Source organism: Fringilla coelebs, assembly GCF_963513975.1.
Source record: "Fringilla coelebs genome assembly, chromosome: 9".
NCBI classification, from domain to species: Eukaryota; Metazoa; Chordata; class Aves; order Passeriformes; family Fringillidae; genus Fringilla; species Fringilla coelebs.
In genome coordinates, this window is record NC_140067.1 from 24,623,945 (window position 1) to 24,640,257 (window position 16,313).

General features: G+C 43.5%; 1 protein-coding gene across 1 annotated transcript in view; it reads left to right on the forward strand.

Annotated features, from left to right (window-relative positions):
- The window catches only part of HMCN1 (hemicentin 1), a gene marked incomplete at its 5' end in the record, with an annotated part of 161,843 nt that overhangs the window by 75,998 nt on the left and 69,532 nt on the right, over positions 1 to 16,313 (forward strand). Inside the window, 13 exons of the mRNA XM_084211302.1 lie at positions 168 to 362; positions 1,337 to 1,467; positions 2,076 to 2,223; positions 2,696 to 2,822; positions 3,808 to 3,962; positions 5,910 to 6,188; positions 6,985 to 7,266; positions 8,207 to 8,315; positions 8,885 to 9,054; positions 9,360 to 9,514; positions 10,239 to 10,362; positions 11,661 to 11,762; positions 13,543 to 13,695. Coding sequence (XP_084067428.1) covers positions 168 to 362; positions 1,337 to 1,467; positions 2,076 to 2,223; positions 2,696 to 2,822; positions 3,808 to 3,962; positions 5,910 to 6,188; positions 6,985 to 7,266; positions 8,207 to 8,315; positions 8,885 to 9,054; positions 9,360 to 9,514; positions 10,239 to 10,362; positions 11,661 to 11,762; positions 13,543 to 13,695 — 2,130 coding nt within the window. The remainder of the gene's footprint in view (positions 1 to 167; positions 363 to 1,336; positions 1,468 to 2,075; positions 2,224 to 2,695; positions 2,823 to 3,807; positions 3,963 to 5,909; positions 6,189 to 6,984; positions 7,267 to 8,206; positions 8,316 to 8,884; positions 9,055 to 9,359; positions 9,515 to 10,238; positions 10,363 to 11,660; positions 11,763 to 13,542; positions 13,696 to 16,313) is intronic.

Here is a 16,313-nt window from a genome sequence, read left to right on the forward strand (position 1 = left end):
GATGAAGATTTTTAATGTTAAAATCATCCTGTAACAGCTGGAGCTTCCTCTTCAAAGCTCCTGGCCTCCCTGTGTGTTGTCCTTCCAGCAAGCAGCGGGAGTTGTTTGAATCAGCCTTGTTCTGAGCTGAGGGAAGCATTTGTGGCCGTTTCCCCTTTTCCTTGCAGGTATTCCCAAGCCTGCCATCAAATGGCTGCGGAATGGGCGAGAGCTGAGTGGGGCTGAGCCGGGGCTCTCGGTGCTGGAGGATGGGACCCTGCTGGTCATAGCTGCCCTCACACCCTCAGATAGTGGGGACTATGTCTGCGTGGCAGCCAACGAGGCTGGGAGCACACAGAGGAGATACAGCCTGAAAGTCCATGGTAAATAATACATACAGCTCTTGGGGGAGCTGCCTTGGGAAAGTGTCTTCTGTTCTCTCCTTGTAAATTGCATGGCCCAGATCTGCCCTGGTGCTGTTAAATTATAAAATCTGAGTACTTCCTATTTTTCTGACACTCTCTATAGTTTTTCTTTTCCCCTGTTTTTTCTGTTCTCTGTGGCTTTATGCACAAACCATCCTTGTTTTCTCAAGGGTCTTATTGATAGAAACTCCAGTTTTACTTGAAAATTTTAATGCAAATAACAAATGAGGCTTTGTACTGTAGAAGGTACAGATTGAGGGCTAGATCTGCATTTCAAATGAGAAAACAGTTATCAGAGTGAACACAGACTAGGAGATTTTCTATTTGCTGATATTCTTCCTCTTCCAGAATCCTAGTTAGTAAATAGAAACCGTCCAAACTACTTTTATTCCGGACTTGTTCACTTCCCATGACAGTAAGTTCTAATGCCTGAGAAGGATTATATCCTTGTTTTGAGAAGAGCAGGAATTCCATCTCCTCTGTGGGGTTGGAACTTTCTAATCCACAATTTAAGGCCATTCTCTCTGCATTCATAGTGGGGCAAATGATAGATGGGGTTCTTGGGCATGACTGGATCAGTGAAGAGGAAGGATGACTCTGGAATAGGCTTCCTTCATATGCTAAACAAATAACACTAGACTTCAAGATTAAATTTCAGATTAATTTTAAGATTATTCTCTTAAAATGTTGATGGTTCTTGTGTTTGAGTGAATTTCCCTGGGAGTCTGTTACTGAGCAAAAGAAGACTGTTTTTGGCAAAGAGAAGAAAGGATGCAGGGAGATATATCCAGAGCCTAAAGACAAATAGAAATGTTGGGAAGGGGATGAGAAGGGTGTGAGAAATTTTGATTGGTAGTGGTCCTTGACTGGGATGGAAAGGGGAAAGCACTGGAATAGGAAGACTTCAGTCATAATGTTGAGCTTTCTTGCAGTTCCTCCTGAAATTAGAGATCAAGATAAGGTGACAAATACATCTGTGGTTGTTCATCACCCTGTAAGTCTCTTCTGTGAAGTAACTGGTAACCCCTCTCCAGTCATCTCCTGGTATAAGGATGATATCCAGGTATGTTGGATCAATCTAACTGTGGACTTTGGAGGGCTTGGCATGAGAATTCATTCAGAATAAATACAGGTAAATGCCTTTATGTAAATTTAAGTGCTCTAAGAACACCGCCACAAAAAGGCAGCTAAATACAGCTCATCCATTAATTCTGTAAGTCAAATGTAAACTCTATTTTCAGTATTCCCTTAGGAATTGACCTTGGCAATTGCCCAGTATTGTAGATTCTAATCCATACAGAGGGGACCAATATGGCCATTTTTTCATTCTGTAGATGGAGAAATAAGAACTTTAAGAGGTGAATTGAATTATCCTTGAGTCCTCTGTTTCCACTTGTAGCTGATAAGTCATAGCTAAGATGAGGAGAGGTCCCTTTATGCACTCCTGGGACTGTCCATTGCTGCTGGTTGGAGTTTCCCCACTCCCTGCCCTAGGCTGAGCTACAAACCATATTGAATACATTGCAGCAGGGCAGGAGATTAGTGCTGAAACTGAAAGGGGAAACAGATTATCCTTCCACTAAAACTACCATTTTCTTATAAAAATCCAGCTGTGATACTTGGCTGCTGTAGCTTGGATCACATAAGGCTAATGTCTCGGGTTCCTCTAAGGTTGTGGAAAGCAGTGCGCTCCAGATTTTGCACAATGGGAAGATACTGAAGCTCCTGAAAGCTACTACTGAGGACGCAGGAGAGTATTCATGCAAAGCCATAAATGTAGCAGGAAGTTCTGAGAAGCTGTTTAACCTCCATATACTTGGTGAGTTCCATGGCTTATGGGTTGGTTTTTGTTTGGATTAGGTTTTAGTTGGTGATTGGAAAAACAGTTGATATTTAAGAAGCCAATAAATTTCAACTCATTATTAATAGATTCTTCTACTCACTGCCCATGAATTATTGGCTGTTGAAGCACTGAGTGCTTAAACTTTGCCATTCTTGTAGCAACACAGACAAAATACTGCTTTTGCTTTCCGGGCTTTGGTACTTTGTTTTGTATTTGGGGTGTGCAGTGTGACATAGGGGTGTTCCCTGGTGCAGTTCACTAGCACAGGTGGGGAAGTGCTAGTCACGATACACATGTTGTTGTGATCTGCAGAATTCCATCTGCAGTAAACACTAAAGGTGTTTCAAGGGAATAGTAAGATCCAGCTGCATTCCCCATTCCCTTCAGTCACAGGGCACAGGTTCCCAGGCTAAATACCAGTCCCTCTTTAATGTTTGTCTTTTTACAGTTCCACCGAGCATAATAGGTGCCGATAGCCCTGGTGAAGTGGCAGTCATCCTCAACCAGGAAATCCGACTGGAATGCAGAGCCAAAGGCTTCCCTGTTCCTGACATTCACTGGTTCAAGGATGGCAAGTGAGTATATTGCAGCTTTTGTGGTTTGTGTCAGGCTCTTCCTCCCCTAGAGCAGAGAGGAAGGAGGTGTGCAATGTTTAACTACTTTGTGTTAACTTAATGTCACAGAATTTGGGGTGGTGTGAGGTGGTAAACTCTTTAATCAAAACTTAACATCCCACTTTCCTTTCTGAACTCACCCAATTATTGGCGCTTGCAGAGCAAATTTTGGGTTTTTGGAGAGAGATGATGGTTGAAGCAAGATAAGCAGAACCATTTCTTTGAGTTTTTTCTGTGAGTTATTCTACCTGAATTATTTTTCACACATTAGTAGTTAAAATGCAGTTGTTTAGCTGAGATGATTTTTTCAGCAGTAGACAGAACTCATATCGGATGTTTTGCTGGCTAGTGCCTTGTGCAGTTCTGCATATATATACATTAAAGGTCTGAAAGGTTATATGTACATATGTATGTTTGGAAATATTTATAGCCTGCATGTTTTCCATTCTTCATCTCATCTTCCAGGAAAGCACACCAGAATAATTCTTCAAAAACCAGCTGGGCTGGATGTTTTTGGTGTTTAACAATGTAGGCATTGGTCAGGACTCACAGATACTCTGCTGTGACAATTCCTTACCCTTTGCTATGGATATGTTGTTCCTGTGTAGTAGTTGACATTTTGTTATCAGCAGAGGCCTGGCATGATTAAATAAATTAGGAAGAGGAGCTGAGGTCAGGTGTGCGACTCCGGCTCTGGTGCTGGCATCCCGGAGGTCTGTGAAAAGTACTTTTTGTAGTTTGATTTCTTTTAGAAGTTAGGAGTAGAGTTAATCATAATAGTTTGTCACTGCATGTTGGTTCTTGTGATTAAAGCTATTAATTTAGTGCCAAATGGCACAATGGAATGGTACAATTATTGCCACCAAAGGACTTCTTACTGTCGGTTTCAATCAGTGCTGAAGGGGTGGGGGCAGAATTCTGTGAAGCAAAGTGGTCTCTGTTTCAGGCCCTTGTTTTTGGGTGATCCCAACGTTGAGCTCCTGGACAGGGACCAAGTTCTCCACGTCAAGAATGCTCGCAGGGTTGATAAGGGTCGCTACCAGTGCAGTGCCACCAACACTGCTGGCAAACAAGTGAAGGAGGTCAGGCTCATTGTCCACGGTAAGTTTATGGAATGCCTGATCCCAGAAGACCCTCTTGTTCTACTCTTAAGGTTTCTTTTTGAATGGAGATAGGCAAATGCAAATTAAGTCTCTGATGCTCCAGAATTTGTGTGTTAATTTAATTTAATAATCATGTGTTCACAAAATGACCTTTTTAAGTATTTTTATGTGTGAAGTTAAGTATGGATGTAGTCTTTGCAGACTTGGAAAAACACCTTGAGATGTTGCTTATATGCTTCTTTTTCTAATTAGTGAAAGCAAAAAATCTTGAAGGGTGTTCTCAAATTCTGCTGTTAGTTTCAACTGAATTTCTATTATCACATTGTCTTCAATGTTTTGATGTGTCTTAGGGAGGAGAAACTTATTAAAATTTTGATTTTGATACACATTTGGTCTTATTGTTCTTAAGCTGGTGCCAGGATACACCCTGCACTTCATGGGACTCACAAATTCTTGTGCCTGGAGTGTGAAGGGTAGGGATTTGAGTCTGTTAGCTCTCGAGTCCTCCCTGGCTATGGATTTGTTCCTGAAAGTTGTGTGTGATTCTGTGAACTTAATGTGCATTATTTCCCTCATCTGGAACATTTGTGAAGCACAGAGCACACATAGGCACAGGAATGTGGCTGCACACCAGTCTTGGTGAGACCTTTTTCTATCAGGAACAAAGAGAATGCTGGGAGGACTTGCAGGGGATTGTGGCTGTTCTGAGGTTAGAGGACTAAAACAGCTTCCCCCACTTCCCCACAGATAAAATCCTTGCAGATTAGTAGATTTATTTCAGGTTCTTCAGGAAAGATGAATTTGTGACAGCAGAATGGAATTTCTCTTTACTTTTCTATTTCTCATTAGTCCTGGCTAGATGAACAGAAGCCCACAGAGTGAGGAACCTCAGTGCTAATTCTTGCTAGTTCTTCCTTTGTTTTAGCTGTTTAGCCCTGCTTTTGGCTTTGATATTTTCCCAAAACACCATATTAAAACCACTCCTCATCTCTGACAGAGAAATGCAGTTGCCTTTGAACTGGGTGCATTTCAGCATATATTCAGTGGATTTGAGGTTTTTGATACAAAAAATGTTTAATTAATAAATATTTCATTGTGTTTTGATAACTGCAGGAACTGTATCAGGTGGGGATCCATCTGTTCACAGACACTTCGCTTTGTATTTCTGCAGTGGTGTTCTCAATGACCACTGTGGAAGTCAGAGGAATCTGTGGATGTACTGAGCATGTTTGGCAGCAGAGGAGTCAATGTGTCTGCCAGATGTGTCTGGTCCTTTCAGCAGCCATAAATTTAGTCGTTGCCAATTGCACTGTGTTTTTATTGCTTCTATAGAGATTTACGGACTCTTTATATTGGCTGATTTACACAAGAGCTTGTTTGCTAGAAAAATCCGAGTCCTGCTGCCTAGAGAGCCAGGGAAATGACTATGGGCCAAAAAGCTTCAAAAATAGGAACATAAAGCAAGACTATTAAGCTCATACTTAGTCTCAAAGTAACTGACTTAATCCTCAAAAGTTTGGAGCGTGGAGCAGTTCCCACTGCTGTTGTGGAGGCTTTTGGGTGTGTTTGGTGTTTTCAATAGTAGGATCCTTGCTGGGAGGATGCACCTCTCAAGGCATCCAGGGATTGCTCTTTCTTTGGAGACAGGGAAGAGTGCATTGCAATTGCAGGAGACATGGAGGCCCAGCTGTCCTGACCTGCCACATGTTGGAGTCTGGTGGCCTTTTTGTTGTGTTCTCTTCATGCTTTCCATCCTGTGTGCCTTGAAGGACTGTACAGGTGATAGATGAGCTCTGCTGGGCAAAAAACCAAACAAAATACAACAGGAAGGGTTGGAAGGCTGATGAAGATATTTTATTCTAACAGCATTCTAATGTTTTGTTTAAATCTGCACATACTTTGTAGTCTAAGGCTTTAATGTTGTTGGTTTTGTCTTTTGAACTAGTCCCCCCTAGTATTAAGGGAGGAAACATTACCACAGAGGTATCGGTGCTCCTCAACAACCTGATAAATCTGGAATGTGAAACCAAGGGAATCCCTGTGCCCACCATCACCTGGTACAAGGATGGGCAGCGTGTGATTTCCAGCCCCCAGGCTCTGTACGTGGACAGAGGGCAGTTCCTGCAGATCCCACGGGCACAAGTGTCAGACTCTGCTCAGTACTCGTGTCGCGCGAGCAGCACCGCAGGGGCCGCAGAGAAGCTCTTCCACGTGGATGTCTATGGTGAGGGACAGCTCCTGGGCTGCCTTACTGCTCCTGCAGAACAGCTGTGGAAGAGATCTTCAGCCTCTGCTGCCTGGCAGTGGCTGTGATTAAATTCTGGCCTCTGTTGGCAGGGCTTTGTAGAGGGAGATTTAGACCCTCTGTTTTATGGGACTCTCCAACAGCTCTTGACTTCATGGAATCATAAAATGGTGTGGGTTGAAAGGGAGCTTAAAGCCCATCCCATCCAGTCCTACCCCTGCCCCATGGGCAGGGACACCTTCCACTATCCCAGATTGCTCCAAGCCTCATCCAGCCTGGCCTTGGACACTTCTAGGGATTCAAGGGCAGCCACAGCTTCTCTGGGCACCCTGTGCCAGGGCCTCCCCGCCTTCACAGAGAAGAATTCTTTCCCCATATCCCATCTAACCCTGCCCTTCCTTCACTGGCCTTGGTGCCATGCTTTCTTCTACTCAGTTATTTCTCTTCCATGTATAGCCATTCTCTGTCTCACATCTGCATGCTAAGCAATACTTACTTGAAAGAACCACTCTGGATGGGATCTTTACTCCTTTAAGTCCTTCTTGTCTAGTTCTTCCCTCTCAAAATACTGCATATTCTCTGTTTTATACAGCTGGTCAATTTTGAACTACATCATTTGACTTCTCTGCCTTGCCCCAGCAGCAAATTCTCACATGAAATTGTGCGTGACGTGATGGCAGATGGAGCCAGAGTGGGTGGAACAAAGCCATTTTCTCTTAATACATTTTCTGGCCACAGAATTAATGGCTTGCAATATATTTCTTCCTTTCTGCAGTTCCTCCAGTAATTGAGGGTGATGCTGACACAGCCCAGAGCAGGCAGGTGGTTGCTGGGAATTCCCTGACGTTGGAGTGTAAGGCTGCTGGCAACCCTCCCCCTCTCCTGACCTGGTTAAAAGATAGAGTTCCTGTGAAAGCAAGTGACAAGCTCCGTGTCCTGGCTGGCGGGAAGCAGCTGGAGATCCTGAACGCTGTTGAGGCTGACCAGGGCCAGTACTGGTGTGTGGCCACAAGCATAGCTGGAGAGCAAGAAATCAAGTATGACGTTGAAATCTTAGGTGTGTGAGCTGCAGATTTATCAGGTTCCCATAAATCTAAGATGGAAAAGTTCCATAAAACCTATGGTTTTATTTCTGTTGGTATTAATATATTAAGATGAGTTAGTCATGCTCTGTATCTAGCTGAACTAGCACTGCACAGCTTTACTGTCCAGGGCTACAGGACAGTTAAAGACTTGTACTTTCAGGTTAGTTCTTGAAGGATTTTTGTACATGTGGTAGGTAAATGTTCTCAACAACCTCTAAAATTCATCTTACTTGTCTTCAGAGAAGAAAATTGCAGAATTACATTAGAAATATCACCTAGCAGCTGTCTCTGGGAGAGGACGTTTTTCTCTGAATTTGTGTTGTGCAAGTTTTGAACCTTATGTTGAAAAAAAACCCCTTTTTATTCTGTATCCCTTGAATCCATTACACAGTCTGTATTTCAGCAGTCCTTTTTAAATGTCTTGAGGTCTTCTGACAAGGGAGAGAACTGTAAAGAACTGATTTTTAGGTTTCACTCACTTGAACATAATACTGAATGCAGATGTAGAGCATCCCTTCTGCTTCTGCAGGTAAATGTCACTGGTCTTGATAGTGGAGGAGCTGTGTGGTAGTGCTTCCTTCCCAGAGAGGATGAGATAGGGTGAAGAGGACCTGAAAGAGGATCCTCTGCACCTTTGTTTTGCTGACAAAGGGTGCCAAAAGCACCACCCCCTGCCCACCCTTTCACAAGGTTCTTCTGGCAGAATCTGGAAAACGCAACCAAACAAGAAACAGTAAAAAAGTGAGAGCAGTGATGTGAAGCCACTAAATGTCACTGTGCAGATGTTTCTCTTCAAAAAGGAACAGTGGTTCATAATGAATCAGTGTTTGTTTAACAGTGCTATTTGAGAGAGACTTGTTTGATATTTCTGATGCGTAAATGTTTCTCTTGGTGGATTTTTCTCTCTTACAGTGCCACCATTTGTGGAAGGTGGGGATGAGCTCTTGGGCTACATTGTGATTCTCCATAGCCCTTTGGAGCTGGATTGTTCAGCAAGAGGGACACCCTCACCAACTGTCACGTAAGGGCACTAGTATGACTGTAGAAAAATATAAATAAATCTGCTGGTTGGTTAGGTGAGCTTAATGAGCCACCTGTGTTAATCAGTGGTGGTTAATGAGTAGAGGACAAACTCCTGGCTCCACTGATAGCACCATCAGGCACTCCCTCCGCAACATCAGGATTTCATTTTAAAGTAGTTTGATTTGTTGTGGCAATATCCATGTCCTGGAGATGAGGATAGAAAACAAGAGCAGACAAAACTTTAAGTCCTTTGCCAATGCAACTTAATGTGCCTTTTCTTCTGCTGCCCATGATTGCTTTTGCTTTGGAGGTTCCTCTCTGCCTCTAGTGGTATCTGCTGTCACCTTTCTGACACTGTCTTTAGTGGCTATTCCCCAATACTCCCTTCTGATAAACTCTTCAATTTATGGCACTCAGACAAGAGGAATACAGCCTGACACTTCCAGACTCCCCTAGGAATGCAAACAGAGTTACTGAGGCATTCTGTTTAATAGAATTGTGCATATTTTAAGATTATTGTTGATCTTACTTTCACTGACAACTGAAATGGAACTTCCTTTTTGGTAGATGGTTCAAAGATGGTCAGCCAGTTGGAGAGGAGGCTGCACACAAGGTCTTATTAAATGGACAGAAACTTGTCATCTCTCAAGCTCAAGTGTCAGACAGTGGCCACTATAAATGTGTGGCTGCAAACAAGGCGGGAGAACATGAAAAGGAATTTGATGTTACAGTGCACGGTAGGTTACTCAAGGTGGGTGGGAAGCAGCAGACAGCAGACTGCTTGTATTTCAAATTTCTGGCAAGAAGGTGCTCAAACTTTTTATAAATGTTTATTTGCATTAGTAGGTTGTAAAACTGGAGAGGAGATTAGATGAAATAGAATCGTAAAATGGTTTGAGTTGGACACCAGCCATGGTAGGGACACCTTCCACTAGATCTGGAAGTAGAAGTAAAGCTGTACTTACCTCTGGGATGCTGCTTCTGTATATTTAAATGTACATGTTTAAATGAGGCAACATTTTTTTTCTGGTGCTTTTTGCAGTTCCTCCGACCATTAAATCGGCTGGGCCTTCCGAGAGAGCAGTTGTGCTCCACAAGCCTGTGACACTGCAGTGCATAGCCAGTGGCATCCCCAGCCCTTCCATAACCTGGTTAAAAGATGGACAGCCAGTAAACACAGCCAGGGGAAATATCAGAGTAAGCATGTTTCTTTTATGGGATCCAAACCATGGAAGATAATTGCTGTAAGTTATACATGTTAGTGCTTCTTTTCCTTTCGCTTCTGTCACACTGTAATTCCAAAGTGCTTAAGGGCCATCCTGCAGAGTGAGGGGCTTTCTGCCTGCTTAGGGGGGTGTCTCAGGTAATAGCAGAATTCAGTAGACTGAATCCCACTAGACACCTCATAACAGGAGAGTCCATGACTGGAAATTCAGAATCTGTCTCCTTCCAGTTGTACTTAGCCCTTCAAGGTCAAATGTTTATCTGCTGATTGTGAGGTGGCTCTAGCCACTCATCCCTGTGAGGTGGGATTAGCTGAGCTGTTTTGTGATCACTGCAGCAGCTACCTGTAATTCCCTTCTCCTGGTGAGATCCTGCCTTTCCATGAAGAGCCCTCCCCAGTGTTCTCATGTTCCAGGGGTGAGTGCTTGCAGTGGCTTTGATTTCCCATGGCTGGAGCAGTTTTTGGTACCTTGCCTGCAGTCTCCTCTGCCTGCCTGCCCCTCACCAGCCAGGTCTTCTCACACCTGTACAGCTCCTGATGCTGCTGTCCCAGGGACACTGAAATCTCTGACCCAGCAGTCTCCTTGTTCCTTGAGCCAGGGTTGGGAGGGGATGATCCCGGCCGTGTCCGCTCACCCCGAGCGGCTTGTGCTGGGGGCAGTGGTGTCACACAGCTCCTCTCTGTGTTTGGGAACAGCTGGAGGCCTCGGGCCGTGTCCTGCAGCTTGGCAAGGCCCTGCCCGGAGATGCCGCCCGCTACACCTGCGTGGCCACCAACGCTGCGGGGGAGGCCCAGCAGCACACCCGGCTCCACGTGCACGGTAATGCGCCCCACCGGGGCTGTCCACGCAGCTCTTGCACCTGGGCTCACCTTGCTCTGGCTCTTCTCCTGGCTCTGCACATCCACCTCTCAGTTCTCTTTCTCTGTCCCACTCCATTAGTAAGGAGTGAGGGCAAAAACTGGCTTTTGTGGAGTTTGGCCTCTCTCCTGTAATACCAAAGGATACAGAAATGAATGAATGCCTTTCCAGGTACCTCTGCTGCTCAGAGGTATCCCAAAATTCAAACACATTCATACTAACCCACCCCTCAGAAGGGCACTCTGTGTTTCTGAATCAATGTGTGATATACCACCGCTATCATTACTAATTTAATCCAAGGTTTTTGTCGATATTGGTATTCCCCGTCACCCTGGGAAATGGGAAATTTTTACAGGAATAACTTTTCTGAGAAAGGAACGTTTTCTTGTGAGGGGATTTTCCAGCCTGTTTAAAAGGAATTTTCCTTTGCAGCTAAAAACAATGGGAAAAGAATCAGGGAAACTTGAGAAGCTGTCATTTGCATGTGAATTTAATAAACGCTCTCACCGTGATTTACATATATTTGGCTTAGAAGTGGTCACAAAGTGTTGTGCATTGCTGATGTGACCCAGTCCTCAAAGGAGGGGTGGGAATCCTCAGCAGGTACAGGAATAGACTGTGGCAATATTTTCAGAGTACGGCTGTGTTGTCTTTTATTGCCAAACCAAGCCAGTAACTGGAGGGTGTTAAACTGAAGCAAGGAGAGATTGCAAAGTCTCTGTGGGTGGCACTTAGGAAGAGGAGCCACATTCAGACTGTGATAATTGCATCACAACTGACTTCAGTGTCTGTCCCATGCTCATAAAGCTCTCCTTTGCTGTCAGTCTTCATGTTCAAACTGTTATTATCTGGTGTTTCTGTCATGTTTCAGATTTTGGAACTTCAGGAAGGTAAAACTGTCTACACTACTCAATTTACAATCACCAGCTGAAGTGAAAGGATCTTGCCACAAGAAAGAATGGCTATTCTGTTTTGTGTACCCATTACTTGCGAGTCTTTAAGTTCCATTTTTCCTGGAAAAAAAATAAAATTAGCAAAAACAATGTTTTATTCCTCTTACCACTAATGAGATTATATAATTAGAGAGGATTCCCATTTCAGAGTTGGAATTTCTGGAGAAATTCCTTGCTCACCCAGCAGCTGAAGCTTGTGCAACCCATTGCCCAAAGTTTCTGCAAGGGTGGATCACTTTGTGATCATATACTCTGCTAGCTGGGTGGCTGAATTAATGCAAACCTGCTGCTTTTGTCTCTTCCCAGAACCACCCAGTCTGGAAGATGCAGGAAAAATATTAAATGAAACAGTGGTGGTGAATAATCCAATCCATCTTGAATGCAGAGCATCTGGGAACCCTCTGCCAGGTATCCATGTACACCTCGGGGAGCATCTCAACAAAGGTTTCACTTTCATGTATCTTTGGAGAGTAATGGATATGCTGAATCTAATTGTGTGATTTTAAACCAGCTAGAAACTGTGGTGGGAAATGTCAATGTATGGGCTGACACAGAGGAAGGATTTAGGAATTCAGTGATCCCCACTGATAAAGGAGTGAAAACACATCACAAGGATAATCTATTCCCTTGTGGTGCCCTGTCCACAGGCAAGAGCACTATTAGATTTCTACTGAACGAGCTTTAAACACATCCACTTTTATCTCCTGTCAGTTCAGTATTTGTTAGTGTAAGGCAGACATGAAATACTTCATGGATTGAGTGTGCCTGTCAAGTGTGATCATGTCTAGGACTTCTTTAATGTGTGGTTTTTGTTACCTGGTAAGATATAAAAAGACATTATTGAGAGCAATTTGCTGTATTAATTATTGTAGAGCAAATATCTACCATAGCAAATTATTCTCATGCTGATTATAGCAACATTTTCGGATGAAAAGTGTTATTACATTTCAGATGTGCATCTAGCTTCTCCTTTTCTGCCTTTTTAAGAATTAATTCACATCAAAGTATTATTTTATAGAATAATTTATACTTATATTAAAAATGTTAAAATGTTGAGGAAGTAAAATGTTATAAAAGCATAAGAATTTTATGTCTTATTTTATGCTCCTTTTTCTCCTTTATCTTCCAAATTTTCAGTTCTTTTAGTTATCAGCGATTAAAATTATGGATTTCAGATAATTTTATGCAATAAGAACAGTTTGGTCACACCTGGTGTGATGCAATGGCACATCCTGTTGTCAAGATATAACATGAGTCAGGAAAGTAAGGAGCACAGCATCCCACTGGAAAAGAGAGAAGCTGTGTGCAAGTCTTACCTATCAGTCAGGCCAGAGCACTTAGTGGGTGTGAGTCTTTCCCCAAAATCCCTTGTGTGTTGCAGATAATCCTTCCATGAGCAGTAATTTCATCTGAGTAGTGAAGTGGTGCCAGCAAAGCCTCAATGACCCTTTCTCTTGATGGATGGTGCCATCTTTTGGCTGAGATGCAAAATCTGCAGATTTTCTTGGTTGTCAACTTCCTATAAAATTTTCTTCTGCAATAATACCTAGTTTTCTGCACTTTATTTTCAGATTTTTGATCTGCCAGTTGCACTTTGATTTGGTTGCTTATGGTTTGATTCTTTGTCCCAGGTAGTTCAGTTTAATGTAGTGATAGTTTAAGGCAAAAGGTAAAAAAAGAAGATACATGTTATAGAATCCCTGGATAGATGCTCTATCTATCCCTTCTTGTACATATCTATAATATCTAGGGCTATTATAGTATCCTTGGATGGTTTGGGTTGGAAGGAACCTGAAAGCTCATCTCTTTCCATCCCCCTGCCATAGGCAGGGACACCTTCATATTTTTGTGTGGTTTTAAACAGCTGCTCTTTACCTTGGTATAAGATAAGTAAATTTCCTTTAATTTACTTTGTGTGATAATTTCTCAGTTTCAGAACACTTTTCCATAAATATATGGGGGATGTGGATGATGGTGTCAAATTTGCTGTTGAATTGTGGGGCATAGTCAGAAAGTCTTCCTATTTCCTGATTTTCTGTTCCATTTTATTATTCTTAACCACGACTAACACTGCTGTTGGCTGTTAAACATTGGTGTGTGTGGGAAAGCTGAGGTGGCCAGTGTGACAGCTCTGTGGTGCCATGCTTGTTGGGGCTGTCAGTGATTTGTCCCCGTTCCTCCCCCGCAGCCGTGTCGTGGTCCAAGGACGGGCGCGCGCTGGGTGACAGGGGACAGGTGCTGCGCATCGAGGGCGCGCAGGTGTCCGACTCCGGCCTCTACAGGTGCCTGGCTGCCAACGCCGCGGGCACGGCCGAGCTGCTCTACAGCCTCCAGGTCCATGGTGAGTGCACAACCACGGAACTGTCACTCCTGGAGCTTGGGGAACACTTCTGAGAGCATTGAATCCAGCTGTTCCTCCAGTGAACCGTGTCCCCACGTGCTACATCCACATGGCTTTTAAATCCCTCCAGGAACGGGGACCCTATCATTGCCCTGGGCAGCTGTGCCATGGTTTGCCTACCCTATTCATGAAGAAACTTGTCCTAATATCCAAATTAACCTCCCTACCCCCAGCACAACTTGAGGCTGCTTCCTCTTGCCCTGTATTGTGACACTTAGGGAGAACACATGCAAGCTCCATCTTTGCTTTCCTTCTTTTCCTGTCTACTTAACACACTTGGTGTCACTCATCCATCACATGATTACAGAATCCCAGGGTGGTTTGGGTTGAAAGGGACCTTACAGCCCATCCAGTGCCACCTCCTGCCATAGGCAGAGACAACTTCCACTAGCCCAGGTTGCTCCAAGCCCTGTCCAGCCTGTCCTGGGACACTTCCAGGCATCTGGGGCCAGCCACAGCCTCTCTGGGAATTTCATTCCAGGGCCCTCTCCACCCTCACAGCCAAGATTTCCTTCCCAATATCTCATCTAACCCTGTCCTCTGGTAGTGGAGAGCCATTCCCCCTTGTCCTGGCACACTCCATGCTCTTCACTCTTCTGTTTTCTCACTGATATTGGAATAAGTGTTTTGAATATGGAGAATGTGCCAAGGGAAGGCATTCCTAGGAAAAATAAATTTATGGAAGGGGTATTTTGTTTAAGGGATCACTTGAGCAATTTGGAGGCCTGGCCAGTTGCTGGGATTTGTTTTAGGTGACTTTGAAGCTCACAATAGACAAAGGACGCAGATCAAATGCTCTTTCATAATCCAAGAGTTTTAAAGAAAAATGTGCTGTGTCCAAGAAGATGAAGTGGAAGTGTGTGGGTGTTTGCTGACATGAGACACCTAAGCAAAAGCCCAGCTGGAGCTTTTCCACTGATTTCAGTGGCTTTTGGATGTGGCCATAATCCAAATTCTTATCTTTGATACATGCATGTGCATGTAACTGGTTTTCTGTGGGAGTCTTCCATGCAAAAGTGTGGTCCAAATTTGGCACTGTGTCCCCAGCTGAGATGCACACACAGTATATAGTTCCTATTAATGTTAATTAATGGCTTGGGCAGTGCGTTTCCATGGATTTAATGACCATCATGGGAAAAACTGATGGCACAAGACACAGTCAAAGGCAATTAATCCCACCCAGTGATGAATTCCCAGAAATCCTTAGAGCTAAGGTCATTATTCTTGTTAAATGGAAAATAACCCCGCAGTACATGTGTGCCTTTTTAGGGGTGGCAGAATTTCAGCAAGCGTGTCCAGAGTGTTCTAGGGAAATAAAATTTTCTAAGACACAGAGCTTCCCCTCCTAGAACAGAATATATGCAGTTGCAGCCACAAGTAATGGTATCAAAGGAACTAATTGCATCGAACTCCTGTCCATGAACCTGCTTCATTCAGCTGGTGTCCTGCCAGACTGACAGTAGAGAGGTGCCGGAATTCACCATCCACAGGTTCACTGTCTTTAAAGTTTATGAGTTTGAGAAGACAAAACTTTAAGGTTTTGCCCTCTTAACCAGTGGAAGCTCCTTAATGGACAACAGGCTCAAATGCCAAGTACTGAAAGTTGTGCTGCATTTATGGAAAGGCTGCTCTAGATTTCCATGAGCACCTGCCTCCATCAACTACTGGTCTAATTCTACAGTTTCTGTTGCTAATAGTGTTATCAGATCTTTTTGACGTTAAAAAACAGTGCTTGATACCTCAGGTTTAACACTGAATGGAACCAGGCAGGCCAACTGAAGGAATCAGGTGAAATTCCAGTTTAGTTAGAATTCAGAGGATTTCATTGTATTATTTTTTTCACTTCTTTCTCCCCACTATAGCTTTCTCAGGCGTTTGAGAACAATGAATGCTGCAATAGGAGGAGCTGTATGTGTGGGGAAAAGATGAAAAAATTATAAAATCCTGTGCCTTTTTTCTGCCCTTACTGCTATTGCTGAAATATATGTATGAGGAGAATCACAGAATCATGGAATGGTTTGGGTTGGAAGGAACCTTAAAGCCCATCCAGTGCCACCCCTGCCATGGGCAGGGACACCTTCCACTGTCCCAAGTTGATCCAAGCCCTGTCCAGCCTGGCCTTGGACACTTTCAGAGGCAGCCACAGCCTGAGTTACAGGTTCTTAGAAGCTGCTAAATTCATTAATGAATCTTATTTTCAGTGCAGAATTTTACATGTTTTCCCCCTCATACAGGGCGATATGTATGAGTAGCTCACACCGTTCTCATCTCTTTGCAGGAGTGACTTTAAGCATTAAGTTTTTATCTGATACTGACTTTTAAATTTTATCACTAAGTTATTAGTGGTAGGAGCAAATAGAATAGTTTTGATTCTCCTAGCGCATGAAACATCTTTTTTAATTTTTCTTGTTTCCCTTTCTACCAGAGCCCTACAACATTTGCTAGACCGTGTGCCTAGAGTAAGTGCTTTAGATGTTCCATTGCAATGTTTTGTGTCATCAGAGAGGCAGATGTTTTCCAATCTAATCTGATAAACGTTTCCATATGCTCTGCCAGGA